Here is a 16,233-nt window from a genome sequence, read left to right on the forward strand (position 1 = left end):
GCTGTAGGAGGGATGCTGTAGGAGGGATGCTGTAGGAGGGACGCTGTAGGAGGGATGCTGTAGGAGGGACGATGTAGGAGGGACGCTGTCCACAAATGTGCCTTAGCTCAGCTTAGCTTTGGTCTAACAGAACCCAGGTAGATTTTTAAACTGCAATGAGCTCACAGTCAAAGGCAAACTTACCCACTATGCCCCCGATTTTGTATTCCTTCCAACAAAGCCTCCATCACCAAATCCTCTTTGTTTTGGCAACTAGGGAAAAAAAGAAAAGGAAAAGAGGAGTGAGAAAAATCACTGTTCTGAATTCCAACATTCCAAGTTAGGGTGAGTAAAAGCAATCACAGTGAGAAATACAAAGCAGCCTAAGAGGTCCACAGAAGCAAGGATTATCATTTAGAAATGCTAGCACCAAATACATTCCAAAAACAAACAAAGTCCTACTGCTGCTGAAACTATCCTACAAAACCAACGAAACACCGCATTACTCTAGGCCTTTTTTTAATTATTATTATTGTTTAACACTAATTTTTTAGACACAGTCTCACTATGTAGCCCCGGCTGGCCTAGAACCAGCTATGCATGTAGACCAGGCTGGCTTTGAACTCAGAGACATCCAGCTGCCTTCTGAGTGATAGAATTAAAGGTGTTTGAAACCAGGCCTGGCTTTCTTTCTATTGTTGTAGTCAAGACTTATTTTTTAACTATGGTCCATGGAAGCCAGAGGCAATGGAGTTACCAGATGTAGATCTAGGAACCAGATTCTGGTTCTCTTCAAGAACAGTATATGCTCTTAACGGCTGAGCCCTCCTTCTAGCCCCTCTATGCTTAGTTCTTAAAGAATGTTAGGGAGAAAAGTTATTTTCTCTCAAGGAACATTAACACAAACCCCCGCTACACGCTGAGAGAAATTACCCAGGACCACTGCTGAAGAGAAAACAGTGCTTCTCACTAACATAACAATTACTGCTTCTGACACGTCCCCCACTCTTCATGCCAAATCATATAGAACTTGAAAATAAAGGCTTAGCATATTCCTCTTTCTTTCTAAGCTATTGGTTTCGCAGTGACAGAAAACCAATGTCACTCATCTCTGAGGTCCAGAGCCGAGACCTGATTTTAACAGGGCACTGCTGCCCGCCCTGGGAAACTTCATCTCCCCTTAGGCAAACTGCTCACAGCTGCAGGACTGCCAAGAAGGACCTCGACGGAAAATGAAAGGAGACAGAAAAGACTGCCTAAAAAAGAGAAATTCACACCATAAAGAAAGAATAACCCTTAAACTCAGAAGTATCAAGGGTTGCATGATAAATTTCTCTTCTTCAGAAATCCTCAATGTGTCCTTTAGCAGAGACCATCTTTCATTCTGAAGAAAGTGCCCCATTAGGCTGGAAAGAAAGCCTGCTATTCTTGCAGAGGACACAGGTTTGATTCCCAGCACCCATATGGCAGCTCATAACTCTCCATAAATTTTAGTTTCAGGGGATCACAAGGTATGTGTATAGTGCAGACATAAACATGCAAGCAAAACTCTCATGTACTAAAACAAAATTTGAAAAGAAAAAAGAAACAATCTTTTTCCTCAGTTTTCAAAGTTTCAATTCAACTCTGAATTAAAGACAAGGCCAAAGGTTACAATGTAGAAATCTGGTCCCTCTGAACTAATGCTTTTCCAGAAGTAATCTGCTTCTCACGGAAGTGAGAATTACCTTATTCAAGAAACAGTTCAGTGTTGTACACACAGCTCTCTACATAATAATAAAAGACATACTCCTTACCAAGAAATATCCCAATGTGGGACTAAAAAAGAAACAAAATGTTCAGCATGCCCTGGCAATGAATGCACAGATGACTCTAGAGACACAGACAGGATGAGAAGGCCAGAGGTACAGCTAGCGTCTTGTAACCACACCTATCTCTGCATGTCCCAACAAGGACTGTCGGCTCTTCATGCACGGGGTGGCTGAGGATCTTTCCTCCAACCAGTGTTCCTGATATAGCTCACCATGACCCAAAGTAAAGCCCTAAAGGAGAGGACTCCACATTTTATTATACTTTCTTCTCAACCACAGTAAGAGTCAAATTACAGTGCCCCCAACCCAAGCCTTGGCTCTGCTCTGGGAAGCAGTAGTCAACACCAGACAGAAGCCCAGAAAACAACTCTGCTCTGCAACTAACCAGCTCTGTGTCGTCGGACTTCCGTTTTTCCATCTGTAAAATGAAGGGCATGAATAGTAACTGCCAAGGCCTTTATTTCATCTTGTTTTATAATTATTTCTCAAACTTACTCCTACTAAAAATACACCTCATTAGGTCATGCCATTCTTAAACAGTGATTATTTAACAATATGTAATTTCTTGGCATTTATGTATGACACTACTTAATAACAATGTGTATAATATATGCTAAACTTTAGTGAATGTTCACTTTATCTACCTGCCTCTTAAACTTTCTATATTCCTTGTAAAAGGCAGGTGCTACCCCTTTGATGAAAAGGGAGAACGGCTTGACTATGAAAAGCTATAGGTTATATTCCTTAAGTTCAAATCCAGGTAATGTGTCCCTCCAGTCCCAAGCAACGTGCCATCTTTTGGTTAACACTCTGCCTTCTTATGGTTAACAGGATCTTCTCAGAGGGCAACAACAACAAAAAAAGCTGAAGCATATTGCCTAATCACCACCAGGTGGCAGCAGCACTGTGATAAAACACGCTCAAAACTTAAATCCTAAAATGAGACAAAGGAAGGCACAGATGACCAGTAACATGCCCTGAAAACCTTCTGCTAATGTGAAGTGTGTTTCTTTAACAACACTCTACCCTTCTCTAGGATCTGATACACAGGGAGGACTGAGATTTCCTGCAGATATTTGGTTTATCACAGCCACATCAGTGACTCTGTCCCTAGCCAACATGACCTGCATTTACTCAATGTCATGAGTTTCCTCTTTGGTGCTGCCACGTGACTGTAGCTGGGTATTCTGTGTTCCTAATATTCAATACAGACTTATTTGATGATCTGCCACCACTTAGCACTAAGGTCAAATCCAAACATAGGACCAACAGGGCCCTCATTCACTGAGGGACTAATACTATGAAGCTGTAAAAAGAGGTAACAACCACCACATAACCTGTGGAGGGCCTGATAAGGTGAAAATAGCTACAAAGCAATAAGAAGAAGTGTGTTTGCCTCTGGGTGCTTATTTACTGAAGAACAAATGGAGAACTACTGCCTTTATGGAGGGAAGTAACTAGGTGGGGAGTCAGGGACAAAGCTAACTTTCTGCAGAGAAGCAGAGAAGCATAGGTTTGCTCTTTGACAGGGACGATGACAATGCTTTATAACTACCACACAGAAAGGAAAAGAAGCAGTGCTGACCTGGAAATGACGCCTCACACCTGGGATCCTAGCACTTGGGAGATGAAGCAGGAAGATCTTAAGTTCAAGGTCATCCTTGGCTACATAGTAAGATCAAGGCCAGCCTTGACTACAAAACAAAAAACAAACAAACAAAAAAAAACCTCCAGCTAAAGCAAAACTAGGAGAAAATTATCATAACTGTTGGTCTTGAAGGGTTCCTACTAGCTAGAAACAAAACAATTTTGGATATCAAAAAAATTGTTATATGTTCAAACAATTTAAACACATTAAAGCCTATTGGTTGGTTGGTTGATTGGTTGGCTGGTTGGTTGGCTTTTAAGGTAAAGCCCTTGGGTTACTTTTGGAAGTCGCTAGCTCACAGATGGAAACACTCAAGTCTGTTTGTTTTAAGGTGGGACCCTTGGGTTACCTTCGGAGGTTGCTAGGCCACCAATTCATTGCTGTAGTCTGAAAAGAAAGGAACTGAGTTAAGCATTCTGCTTGCCATTCCTGTACACACTGTACTTCAGGACAGTCAGATAGCTGAGAAGGCAAGTCCATCGTGAGAGTGCCAGCTAAGCAGCACTGGGCACATGACGCCACTAGAAAGTTCCACTCGGTGGCTCTCACGCAGTAAACGGCGCAGGCACCATTAGCCATGAATTTCTCCCTATTGACCAAAAGGCTCTTGGGCAATTTCATGGTGGGTCAACTGAGTAGATGGCACAGGAACTGCTACATACACAGCTTAATTTTAACATCCCAAATGGGATGACTCAGACATTACAAGTCTCCCTGACAATGAATGCAACAGATAAATTTTATAATATAAAACCTATACCTGAGTTTTCTTGTACCTCCCATCAAAAATCAAGGTTGAATCTAACACTGTATTTCAAAAGATTATTGTATTTCAACAGAACTTTCTGTAATTATGGAAACATCTTATCAGTATTAATCAGACAGCAGCCACTAGGCAGCCTGTGCGTGCTGGGCATTTCCAATGTGGCTAATGCAACTGGGGAACCAAACTGTTAATTCGTTTAAAATGTCAGGGCTAGCTGATGACTGCCACACTGGAGAGTGTAGTTCAAGATTTAGCCAGTGGAGGAGAGGCCATAGAAGAGGTAGAGGCATATATTCAAAAATATACACAACCAGCTAAACCTGAGTGATAAAGAAAAGGGGGGGGGGTAAGAAACTGCTATTGGAGGGGGGAGAGGATGGGGGTTTTCAGAGGGGAAACTAGGAAAGAGGATAACATTTGAAATGTAAATAAAGAAAATATCATATATAGAGAAACTGCTATTGATTAGAGGGTTTTGAAGGCCTAGCAACAGAATGCAGCACAGTTCTCTGTAGGATTTTGGTCTAAGCAAGGTATTAAAAGCACATATGGAATAGCTGAAGAACCTGAACCCTCTGGACACTGACTGACACTGTGTGTTTTTTATAAATTTGTACTGATGTAAAAATAGTACTGTGATTTTTGTAAAACTTAAAAAAGTAAATCTAGCCTTTGGCATGGGGCGCACCTTAAGCTATGACAGTGTGGACTAATGCTGTCACCATCAGCTACCACACAGTACAGGAAAGCCTAAGTAACAGATCCCTACCTCTCCATGGGAGGAAGCAGCATCAGCATAATTAACAATATCTACATTGTTTCTGAAACTTCAGCATATTCACATTTTAAAGGGACGTGAGTCTGTGTTTTAAGTCTCTAACCATCTTTAGTTTCACAGCCTCCTTTACTATGCTGACCACTGAGGAGGACACAGTAAAAGACAAAGAGCACGGGACAAAAATTCACCTAAAAATGGCGCTGCATTCAAAATAAGATAATTCGTTTCATCGTATCATTAAGCTACAGCCTTTAAGAATAAGTGTAAATAGCTAAAGATAACTATAGCCATTGATCTCTGACTTACATACAAAATATAAAATTCAAATATTCGAGGAATTGTACAAAGAGCACCTACCCTGCTATAATAAAGTAATGAATTTTTAAAACTCTAAATTGGCCTCAAGAAAGATCTCAGGAAGCCAGGCGAGGTGGCGCAGATCCTAGGAGACATAGGTAGGTCCATCTCTGAGTTTGAGGTCAGCCTGGTCTACACTGTAAGTTCCAGATTATAGCTACAAAGGAGAGCCGGCGCTAGTTGGGGAGAAAGGGGAGCACTTTTGGCCACAAGTGTACAGTCTGTAAATGAAAACTAGGTCTGACATCAGAATTCACTAACTCCACGATTTTGTAAAGGACAAAAGCCCTATTTGCAATCCATTCACTGTCTAAGTGTCTCCGTGTGAAAGCGCTGTTATGGAATTGCCCTTTCAAAACTTTCACTCTACCAATCTTGTTTCCTATGCTTGACTTGAAAGCGTGAAGCCATCTGCAATTCCCCTGCCTCAGGGGTTCCCGCCACATTTCCGCACCTCTCATACTAACATTACCAGGGACCCCTGCGGGCTTCCCGCTGAGCGGCTAACGCTAAGGCCTGGTCCTACACCGGCGGCGGAGGCAGCAGCCGGGTCCCTACCCGGGAGCCATGCAACCCGCAGCCCGCGGCCCGCCCTCCCGCAGGCCGAAGCACCTGGCCGGCCAGCCCAGAGTCCCATAGGGAGGAGGCGGAGGAACCCAGGGACGCGGCGGAACCCAGGGACGCGGCGACCGGGCAGCCGCAGGTGGCCATTGGAGGGCCCCGCGGTAGGTGGGCCGCAACGAGCTGCGGCCGCGGGCCATGAGGCCTGGAGCCTAGCGGCGCCACGGTGGCCAGGGCCGCGACCGCACCACAGCAAGCCGCAGCTCGCCCGTCTTTGGGGCACGCAGTCGGTTACGGAGCGCGCCCCCGGCGGAGCGCGCCCCCGGGCCTGCCCGCCGTTCCTCGGGCCGGGGACGCGCGCACGTCACCACAACTCGCCGTCCGCTCCGCCCCCTGGCGCAGCGAATGGACTCACCCACATCCGGGGCTTTGAGAGCGCCGCGAGTCACGTGACCCGGAGGAGGGGCGGGGCCGGGAGGAAGCCGACGCGCGCGCAGTGGGTAAGGGTTTTTCGCGCCGGCGGCCCGGGTTTCCGAGGGTGGCCAAAGCGTTCGCCCTCGACCTCGGGCGTCCACCGCTTCCAGAGGCGCGGGCCGGTCCTTTCAACCGAGCTTCAGAGCCACTTCTTTACTGCACGCTGTGCGGAGCGGAACGGAGCCCCCATGGCGACGCTCGCCTTCCCCCGTGCACTTCCGCATGTAGTAGTCCTCCCACCCCCTCGAACCGGAAACCGCTGCCGCGGGTGACTCCGTCTGTAGTGTCTAAGGATGGTGGCCTGCGAAGGCCATTTTAGTCTAGGCGCCGTGCTCGTAGCTTAGAAGTACATTTACAAAGCTGTCATTGTAAAAATGAATAAAAGGTGTGTATGTCTCATAGGACGTACGCATCTAATGTCTAGAAAGAGATATCTGGACAATGTGACAAGCTCTCCTCCTGTTGTCACGTATTGTGCCCAGAGATTTAGGGGACTGGTGAAGGAATGGACTTTTGGAACTGCACTCAGCCTGGGGTCTAAAGGAGGCAATCTGAGAGCTGAGAGTTTCATATTATCTGGTATCCGGAGGGGTCGGGCATAGAAGAAGAGTATGTTTGTTTGTTTTTTTTAAAAAAAAATGTTTTAAGAAAGCTGGAGATGCTGTGCTCTGTCGTAAGGGCTCAGAACACTGCCTGTGCTTTCTTTTCTATTCACGTAAAGGGGGAGCACCTGACCCAGGAAAATAGATGTGTTTGGAAGGACAGCCAAGCATAACTGATGAAGGACAAGGGGTGGGTGAAAAGCGTGCTAGTTTCTAAGCGTGTAGAAGAGAGTCATGTTAGAAAATACTGAGGCGAGCTTGTGGAAAGACTGGGCATCATTACATTACCACTGGAGACCGTAGTACCCTGCCAGACAGTCACAAAGCTGACCTGACTTGTTTCCTAGGTCCTTTGGGGCAAGCAGCAAAGCATTCAAGGGCAGAGAGCCTGCTGAAACGCTGGAGAGAAAGTCAGAGCACTTTAGAAAAAGGAGTAGTCCATAGGGACTGGGAAAGTCAGCACCAGAAGGTGCGAAATGTAGCCCAAGGCTCAGCTACAAAAACAAAAGGCTGACTGGGGTGGGGGGGTGGGGTTGGGGGGGCACTCTTGTCAGCCCTGGAGGGGTGATTAGAAGTGGCCCTTCAGCCAGCTTTGTTACCACTAGCTAGGGTCTGGTTACATCTGAGGAAAACTGTGGCAGAGGGAGCTGACCACCTTTGGCCTCAGCGTGTGTGTGTGTGTGTGTGTGTGTGTGTGTGTGTGTGTGTGTGTGTACACGAAAGTTATGGTGGTGGTGGAGGTTTCTGTCTACAGGTGGCATTGTGGGTGAGTGTAGAGGTCAGAGGTCAACATCAGTGTCTTCCTTTATTACTTTGAATCTTAAACTAAACCTGGAGCTTTCTGATTCAGCTAGACTGCCTGGCCTGGCAGCCTCCCAGAGAACACAAGTGTGCCATCCTGCCAGGCTTTTTATTTGGGTGCCAGCAATCTGAGTTCAGGTCTTTTTGCTTGCACAGCAAGCACTTCACTCCACCAAACCTCCTCCCAGGCCCCATCTTGTTTAATTTTTGAAAGTAAAAGCCCTTTCCCTCCTACAGACTAGGTAGCTTGCCTTTATACTGTTAGAGGCAAGCACATAGCCGTGTGGCACAGTTTGCTTCTTGTATGAGTCTCCCTTCCCTCAGAAACAACAGTCCCTGAGAGAGCCATGGTACTAATCCTCACAAGACCTTTCCTTGGGTTGCCACTTTGTGGCAGGGAGCACAATAGGGTGTGTTTGTGATAAGGAACAAACTTGGAAGCCAGAAACCCAAAAGCACTGCTTGATGACTGGTCTTTTGAATTAGATTGCAACAGTGTCAGGAGAAAAATGTGGCACAATCTGTGGTCAGGGAGCTCAGCAAGCATCCTGAGCACTTGAACCAGGCACTGAAGAGGGCCAGCAAGACGGCTTAGTGGCTTAAAGGTGGTTGCTGCCAACCTTGGCAACCTGAGTTCAATCTCTGGGACCCGCCTGGTGGAAGAGAAGAACCAAAATCCCCAAGTTGTCCTTTGACTTCCACACGTTCATACACATAATTTTTTTTCCAAGAAGGAAGCAGGATGGGTGTTGGGATCACAGCACAAAGGTCCTTACACCCTCACATAGCCAGGGAGGCCGAGATGTTAAGCATGCAGGATTGTTCTTCCAATGTGAGAGATATAAAACTTGTTCTTCTATCCACAAAGCTGGGAATTGGAAGTGATTGACAGCCTGATGTTATCTGTGTCATCTGTTGGGCCAGGCCACATCAAGTTCCTACAACCAGGATGGAGGGTGGCTAGTAATTTAAATGGCCCTTATAGGCAGGGGTTCCCTAAGCCCCAGGAGTAGCTAACAGACCAGATGATGTCTATGCTACTGTATGACTGAGACCTTCCTTAGACCTTTAACCTAGTACAGGTAGCCTATCTCTAGGACCCATCTTCTTGGAAGAAATTACGTACCCTAAGTTGAGTTTCAATGGAATTGCACCTCCTTGTGCACCAGAAAGTGTTATTACACCAGGAAACTTTCTTCCAAATCATACTATGTTTACGTTTGTTAGGAGTAAACCGCCTGCCATCAGACTCCCCAAGTCTAAGCAAGACTGATGAAGTCCATCTGAACCCAGTTTTCATTCTCACCTGGCAGTTTGCTTCCCTCCCTGGACTCCTGTAGGGTCCCCCTCAGCTGGGGATGGAGGTCCGTTGGCAGTGCGCTTAACTAGTATACACAAAGCCCTGGTTCTATAAACAGAAACAGTGGCACAGGCCTGCAATCCCATTGGTGGAGGCAGGAGGATTGGAAGCTTAAGGCTGCTTTTGGCTACAGAGAGTTTGAGACTCTCCAAAAACAGAAAGGAGGGAGCACAGAGGGACAGAGGACCTGGAGCTGCCACCGTTGACCTTGGGTTGGTCTGTTGAGTTCAGTCTGGATGCTGTTTAAGAAAGGAAGTGGTTTCCTGGGTAAGCCCCGCTGCCCACGTTGTTCCTGCCCTGAGGATTAGCAGCTGGTGACAGTTGGTCACTTGGTACATCCCAGATCAGTGTCACCCAGCTGTTCCCTTAGCTCCTGTGCCTTTAGAGTGCCAATGTTTGGGCCCAGACAGGTGGAGACTTGTGCCAAATCATAGGGGAGGGCTTCAGGAGCAGGAGCTGACACTCAGGTAAGTCGGTCTGCGTCAAGTCAAAGACAGCACAAGCAGGGAAGGGTGATTGTGTAAGAGTGTAAAGATAAAAGGAAGCTCCATTTACATGGAGTGTCTTCTTCAGAAGACATGTGCTGCTCTCTGGTTCCACTCAGCCTGGTTTGTTGATGAATCCTGTCAGCTGAAATGAGGGGAGAACTGTAGTCTTTATGTTGTCCTCTGACACATACAAGATGGGCCTTTCCTGGGGTCATGTTAAACACAGCAACAAAACCAGTTTCAAGGTGGAAGTATGAGGAATCCTGGTACTGGATTATACTATACCTTCACTCTGTTGGGAAAAAAAAAAAAAAGTGACCTCTTTGGCTTACAGGCCTGACAAGATCAAAGCTGCAGGAGGATGGACAGTGAGGTACAGCGAGATGGTAGGATCTTAGACCTGATTGATGACGCTTGGCGGGAAGATAAGCTGCCGTACGAAGATGTCGCCATTCCACTGGTAGGTTGTGATTCGAGCTCAGGAGAAAATGTGGTGAGACTTAGTGGAGGTTGGTGGGAAGTGAAATGCTAAGACCCAGAAATCCTACTGCCTGGTGTAACCAGCTTCATTAGAGATCATACCAGGGCTGGAGCCTGGATTTTTGGAGCCATAAAAGCCCAGAGGGAGGCCAAAGCCAGAGGGAGGCCAAGTGTGAGTTAAGCACATCACACCCAGGTGCAAGGAGCATGCTGGCTTACCAGTCTTTGTGTTTTGTTTTTGTTTTAGTTGGTTTTAGTTGTGTGTGTATATGTGTGTGTGTGTATGTGTGAGGGTCTGGGGTACAGTGGAGGAGCATGTAAGTACAGGTGCCCTCAGAGGCCAGAAGAGGGTGTTGGGTCCCTTGGAGCTGGAATTAAAGGCCGTTGTGAACCACCCACCGTGAGTGCTGAAAACCAAACAGTGTGCTCTGCAAAAGCAGTAGAGCCCCTAACCACTGAGCTGTCTCTCAGCCCCTCTGATGCAGGCACACAGGCCAGCAGCTTAGAGGCGACCTTGCCTTTCTTCTTTGGCCTTTAGACATTCAAGCTCTCAGTAAACTTTTTCTTTGCTGATGTCTGGGAAACTCCCTTAAAAGGTGGCTGTTGAACCTTCTGTAATAAGTAACCCCCCACTTTTGCTTATGTAGATTTAAAAAACAAAAACAAAAACTCTTATTGATGTTACAAAGGCCTAACAAAGGACAAGGAAAACAGAGTCTGGGGACTTTCTCTGTACAATGTGACACATGCTCTGGAAGAGCAGCTAACACAGCTTGACTTCCAGGAGCATTGCCTGCAGCTGCTGTTTTACAAAGAACAGACTCCGCTTGCTCACTGGCACTCTATTTCAAGACTAAGAGGTGAGAATGTGTTCAGTGGATATTCAAGTTGCAGCTTAGTTCAAGTTCAGGACAATAAAATAATAAGAATTATAGCTACAATTTATTACCAGTTTCAAGCCACAGACTGAAATTAAGGCTTATATTATCTGTAATCCTTAAGTCTGCCATACAGGGGAGGTGGTAGTGTCTCCATTTGGCAGGAAGAGTAGGATTAGAGAAGTGCACTTACCTCACGTCTAATGACTAGTAAGTCAGATTTCATGACTCGGTCTGCAAAGCTCAAAGTCTGTAAGCTTTCATCTCTCCATCCACCCACCCATCCATCCATCCATCCAACAATCACTTCTCCTAAGTCTACTGTGTGCCCCGAGGTTACATGAGCATAAGATAAAGTTTCTGTTTGGAGCCAGGGATCAAGAGAGGTAGGTCACTAACTAATTACACTACCAAGCAGGAGGAAAGAATAACCAAGTGGAGAATGGCTGGAGGCCTGGCATGCAGTAGGAATGCAGAGAAGATGCAATGCTTAAGAATCAGATGTTTAATGGTGCTAGACAGGGTACTGCAGCAGAGAAGAGTGTAACAGGCCTGGGGTTTGAAACTTGTTGGGAGATGATGAAACAGTGGGCAGCAATTACCTTTGTAGTTAGGAGGCAGAAAGTTGGGCAAAGTTTTTGTGAAAATGTTTGTGCCCGACTTCAGCCTTCTTCTCTGGGAATCTAGGGATGAAAGATCTGTGGAGGGAAGCTGCCATGCTCACATTTGTCTTTCAGAAAGTGGGGTCTGTAACATTGACAGACAGCCTGATAGAAAAAAGGTCCAGGGGACATCAAGTAGGATGTTACTGCAGTGCAGCGATCTAGGCAAGGAAGGAAAACCAGAACAGCACCAAGAAAAGTATGGCGACTTGCTGAGCTCAGTGCAGCAAGATTTAAGGAACATTTAAATGGTAGGGAATGAAGAGGGAAGTCCCTCTGCTGACTTCCTGGTGGCATGGTAGCCTGGTCCTGTGGTCCATCCACACAATATTGTGATTCTAAAGGAATGTTTCTGTCAGTTAGCTTTTGCTGCATAACAAATTATCCTGAAACTTAATGGCTTACAATAACAACTGTTTGGTCATAATTTTATAACTCATTGGGGAATTCTGGACCACACCAGTTCAGCCAACTAATCCTAGGCTTGCTGGTGCAACACTGTCAGCCAGCAGACTACTGGAGCTGAGTGGGGCAGGAGGCTCACACTTCTGGCAGTTAACAGGATGTCTCCAGGAGGTAGGATGCCTGGCACTTGGCACACACCACCCAGCAGGTCCTCTGGGGCCTCAGCCTCAGGTTCAACAGCAACAGGGAAGTGCAGAGCCTTAGGGCTCAGGCCCAGAACAGCCCCGCAGCTGCATTCTGCTGAGAAGAGCAAGTCTGTGGCTAATCCAAACGCACAGTCAGGGATTAGATTCTGCGGCTTGGCAGGAACAGCTGTAGACAGCTGCAGCTGTTGGTGAAGTTGCCCCCACGAAGATTGTGCTTATGGTATTTTGTGTTGGGTGGGCATGTTTTGTCTAGTTTTATGTGGTAGTATTCATCGCAAGAGTTAATAGTCACCAAGCAAAGGATACATCATTTTAGGAAGTCTAGCACGCCGTTAGAGACCATGACATTAAGTCGTTCTTAATCAAAGACCTGTTTATTTTTTGTGATCTGTAGATAGTTACTAAGGTCAGATTTCTAAACGGACTAGAGAGAATGACAGTTCTCTGGATCTGTTTACAGAATGTTGAATCTCACTTTACATTCGGCATAAAGCAGATGCATGGGGTGCAAACACATTGGGGTTTTCCTGTATGTGTGTACCTGTGTGCCATGACACACATGTAGAACTCAGCGTTGTTGCGAGTGCTTTTACCCACTGGTCCACATTACTGGACCTGATTCAAGTACTTTGTAAATCTTGTAGCTAAGTATCATGTTCTTTATGTTGAACACAATTTTAGAAAGAAAAATACCTCCACATAGTATAATTATAAGTGGGAAATCCTAACTTTGAATATTAAAGCAGAAGTTTGCTAACACAAAGTGTAAGTTCAGGGAATTGCACAGAAATACATGGTATCGGTGAACTGGATGGAGCTAGGCATGGGTCTAGTGTAGCCCCATGGCTTAATATCTCTGTAAGAAAATGGCTCTTGGGTGTGAGCTAGTCTTTACTGTGTTTTCCCACCAGGGGGAGCTCTCATCTGTTACATTGTCAATGTCCCTTATCCAGCCCATATTGTCACTAAAGAAAGCATTTTGGTGCAGCATTTTTTTTTTTTTTTTCTTGATACAATTCCTGTATTTGAGAACATAGCAGCAAATCAGATTGGCCCCTAAAGCATTTTTCAGTACGTTTAGCATTGACTCTTGTCAGTGTTCTCAGCCACTTAATAGTGTACACACTGAGTACTGAGTACCCTACACAACATGCACTGGATCTAAATGTCCTCACTCTCCCTTTCCCCAAGGCAGAGACATGAAAAAAAAAAAAAAAAAAAAAAAAAAGCTCATTTTTTTTCTCCAATTTTCGAGAGTAGAAACAAAGGCCCCAAGGGTTTGAATTACCTCATCACCCAAATAAGCCAGCAAATGAATGGCTGTCTGGGGCTCCAGTCTCTGCCCCTTAGCCCTCCTGCCCTACTGCCTTTTATAAGAAAACCAGAGTCACAGGGCCCAGCATTCCAATGGGGCTTCCAAGCAAGCCACACTGAGCAGAGCTCTGATAGTTTCTCTCCATCTGTTTGTTTTGACTCTCTTTTTAGAGCATCATATCAGCTTTGCTGGCTGTTCCCAGGCCCTCAGAGGCTTTCATTCCTAATGCCCTCCTGTTTTCAGAAGTAACTGCAGGACCAGGTCCACACCTATAATCCCAGCTCCTGGGAGGCAAAGGACAATGGGAGAGAGACTTGGGGGTGATCGGCTGAGAGTGTGGCTCAGTGAGAGAGTGCTAGTGTATCTCAGCAGGGCCCTGAACTCAGTCCCCAGCCAGGCAGAAACACAGTTCAAGATGACATCTTGAGTTTGGGGCCCCCCTAGGCTACCTGAGACCCATCTCAAAAGTAGAAAAGTCACTTCCTGGTGGTCATTACAGCTCTGCTCCCCTTGCAGAGTGAGCTTCCTGAGCCTGAGCAAGACAACGGCGGCACCACAGAGTCTGTGAAAGAACAGGAGATGAAGTGGACAGACCTGGCCTTGCAGGGCCTCCACGAGAACGTCCCACCCGCTGGAAACTGACGCCGCGCTCCTTCCCGTGGATGCAATTTTCCAAGCTACGTGGATAAAAATGCTTCCTGTCTCCAACTTCAGATCTTAGCAATAAATCAACACTCAAAAGCATATGCCCACGTGGTTTTCGTTTTGTTTTGTTTTTTTTTTAACCAACAAAACACAGCATGAAAACATTCTGAGTGAGAAACTGAGACTTCTCAGGAATGCAGACTGCGTGGCTCTGGAAGCCTGTGACTAGTGATTCACACACTTGCGTGTGAGCACAGTCAATTAAACGTTTGCCTTTAGCTCCAGTTTTGCTTCTGTCAAAGTTTAATACTTCCCAACTACTTTGGCACAGGTAGTTGAAAATGCAAGCAGGAAAGGCAGCAGAAACCAGGCATGAAGAGAGCCACAGACTCACATTCCCATGCCTGAGAAGTGTTCTGAGTGAAGTTAGCCTGTAGGTGCCTATGCCCCGAGCAGATACTCCACTCCCTGATAACTAGCATTGTTAAGATTTCCAGGCTACTTTTAGACATTGCATAAATGTACAGATTTAAAAGTTATCTCTGAAGAATTAGGGGATGGCTTAGTCAGGACCTAAGTTTGATCCCAACTCCAGTAAAAATTGGTCTTCGTGCCATGGTGGTGTGTGTTTGTAATCCTGGTTAGCTGTTAGTCACCTCTGCTCTCTGTCTGTGGTCATTGCCTTCGCACCACTGGAGAGGTTCTCCGCGTGAATGGAATACTCCTTTTATTCAGAATAATAATAGCATCTCATAGCTCAGAGCCCCCTCAAATATAAAACACTGTGAAGCCAGCACTCAGTATTATATTTATACAAAAATTTGTCAACGGTGTGGAAAGATGGCTCAAGTGGTTAAGAGCACTTCCTGCTCTTGCAGAGAGGACTTGGGTTCTGTTCCTGGTCCCACATACTAGCTCATACCTGTCTGTGACTCCAGTTCCAGCGGGTTCCCTTCCCTCTTCTGGCCTCTGGGGGGACTGCACACACTAGATGCATATGCATTCATAATAGGCAAGACACTTATAAAAATCAATCTTTTTCTAAAGAATCCACGCCATCAAGCCTAGGGGATAGATGTACTGCTGTGAAATGTCAGTGATTGGCTCTCCCTTCCAGCCGTCTCCCGGAGACAGTATAAACACAGCACTCCAGAGGACACGTATCCTTGGCAGCCAGTATACAGAGTCACAGTAGCTAGAGAACAGATGAAAAAACAACAGGGAAAGGGATGGCTGTGAAGTACAGTGTAGTAGAGTCCAGTAGACGTCATTCACTTTAAAGAAAATGTGGCGTTTCTTGTACCTGCCTTGGCTTTCTGAACCAACACCCGACATACAAGTGGCCAGGGAAAACAGTGAGGGGTGAATGTTGACCACCGAGCAAGAGATGACACAAAGTGGAACTGGTGTTGCCAGCAAGGGACCTGGGTGGACTAGGGGCTTCTCCACATCTCCCGAGTCATCAAAAGGCTTAATCAGAGCTGGGGACTGCCTGATCTGTTGGGTTGGGTTGGGTTGGGATTGGTTTGGTTTGGTTTGGTTTGGTTTGGTTTGGGTTTTGTCTGTTTATTTCATTTCGTTTAGTTTTGTTTCAAGACAGACTTTCTCAGTCTAAACCCTGGCTGTCCTGGAACTAGCTCTGCAAACCAGGCTGCCCTGGAACTCACAGAGCTTGCCTGCCTCTGCCTCCCAAGTGCTGGGGATAAAGGTGTGAGATACCACCATCCAACTTTTATATGTTGGTGTTGTTTATTTTTTTTTAATGCAAGTCACCCCAGTAGATGGATTTCAGTTAAGACAGGAAATGCAAAAGACAAAAACATGATAGTGGCTTGGACTGTGGAGGTGAAGGTGGAAGTGGAGGAGGTAGGGATAGCTCTTCCTGGTGGACTTGTCCAGGCTTACCCACTGCACAGTGTTCCCTGCCGTGAGATCCCTGGATTGTAGCTGTATGGTTCTAAAGAGACTTATGCAGTGTGAGCCTTGTCTTATAGCCCAGAATTGAATTCTCTTGAGC

General features: G+C 46.1%; 2 protein-coding genes across 9 annotated transcripts in view; one reads left to right on the top strand and one right to left on the bottom strand.

Annotated features, from left to right (window-relative positions):
* Cep63 (centrosomal protein 63) overlaps window positions 1–6,581 on the bottom strand; it is a 39,917-nt gene extending 33,336 nt beyond the window's left edge. The window contains exons 1-4 of one of the 8 annotated variants that reach the window (XM_021206480.2): window positions 5,952–6,211; window positions 3,788–3,825; window positions 2,176–2,208; window positions 184–252 (exon numbers count right to left, since the gene is read on the bottom strand). In XM_021206480.2, the coding sequence (XP_021062139.1) occupies window positions 184–252; window positions 2,176–2,208; window positions 3,788–3,825; window positions 5,952–6,050 (239 nt within the window). In that variant the 5' untranslated portion in view covers window positions 6,051–6,211. Of the gene's footprint in view, window positions 1–183; window positions 253–2,175; window positions 2,209–3,787; window positions 3,826–5,951; window positions 6,212–6,315 lie in introns of those variants that run through there. The other 7 variants (XM_021206482.2, XM_029543413.1, XM_029543411.1 and 4 more) reach the window with 7 other exon arrangements.
* Window positions 6,305–14,317, top strand: Anapc13 (anaphase promoting complex subunit 13). Its single transcript, XM_021206484.2, has 3 exons — window positions 6,305–6,400; window positions 9,960–10,085; window positions 14,088–14,317. Exons 2-3 carry the CDS (start codon window positions 9,987–9,989, stop codon window positions 14,211–14,213), a joined length of 225 nt encoding a protein of 74 aa, XP_021062143.1. The 5' UTR covers window positions 6,305–6,400; window positions 9,960–9,986; the 3' UTR covers window positions 14,214–14,317.
* Window positions 14,318–16,233: the final 1,916 nt, after the last annotated feature.

Source organism: Mus pahari, chromosome 10 (assembly GCF_900095145.1).
Source record: "Mus pahari chromosome 10, PAHARI_EIJ_v1.1, whole genome shotgun sequence".
Classification (NCBI taxonomy): Eukaryota; Metazoa; Chordata; class Mammalia; order Rodentia; family Muridae; genus Mus; species Mus pahari.

Excerpts from the sequence above, each read along its gene's own strand:
- Anapc13 (XM_021206484.2), top strand. The coding sequence starts at position 9,987 with ATGGACAGTGAGGTACAGCGAGATGGTAGGATCTTAGACCTGATTGAT. Across the intron at positions 10,086-14,087 it reads AAGATGTCGCCATTCCACTG|AGTGAGCTTCCTGAGCCTGA; the intron begins GTAGGTTGTGAT and ends CTCCCCTTGCAG.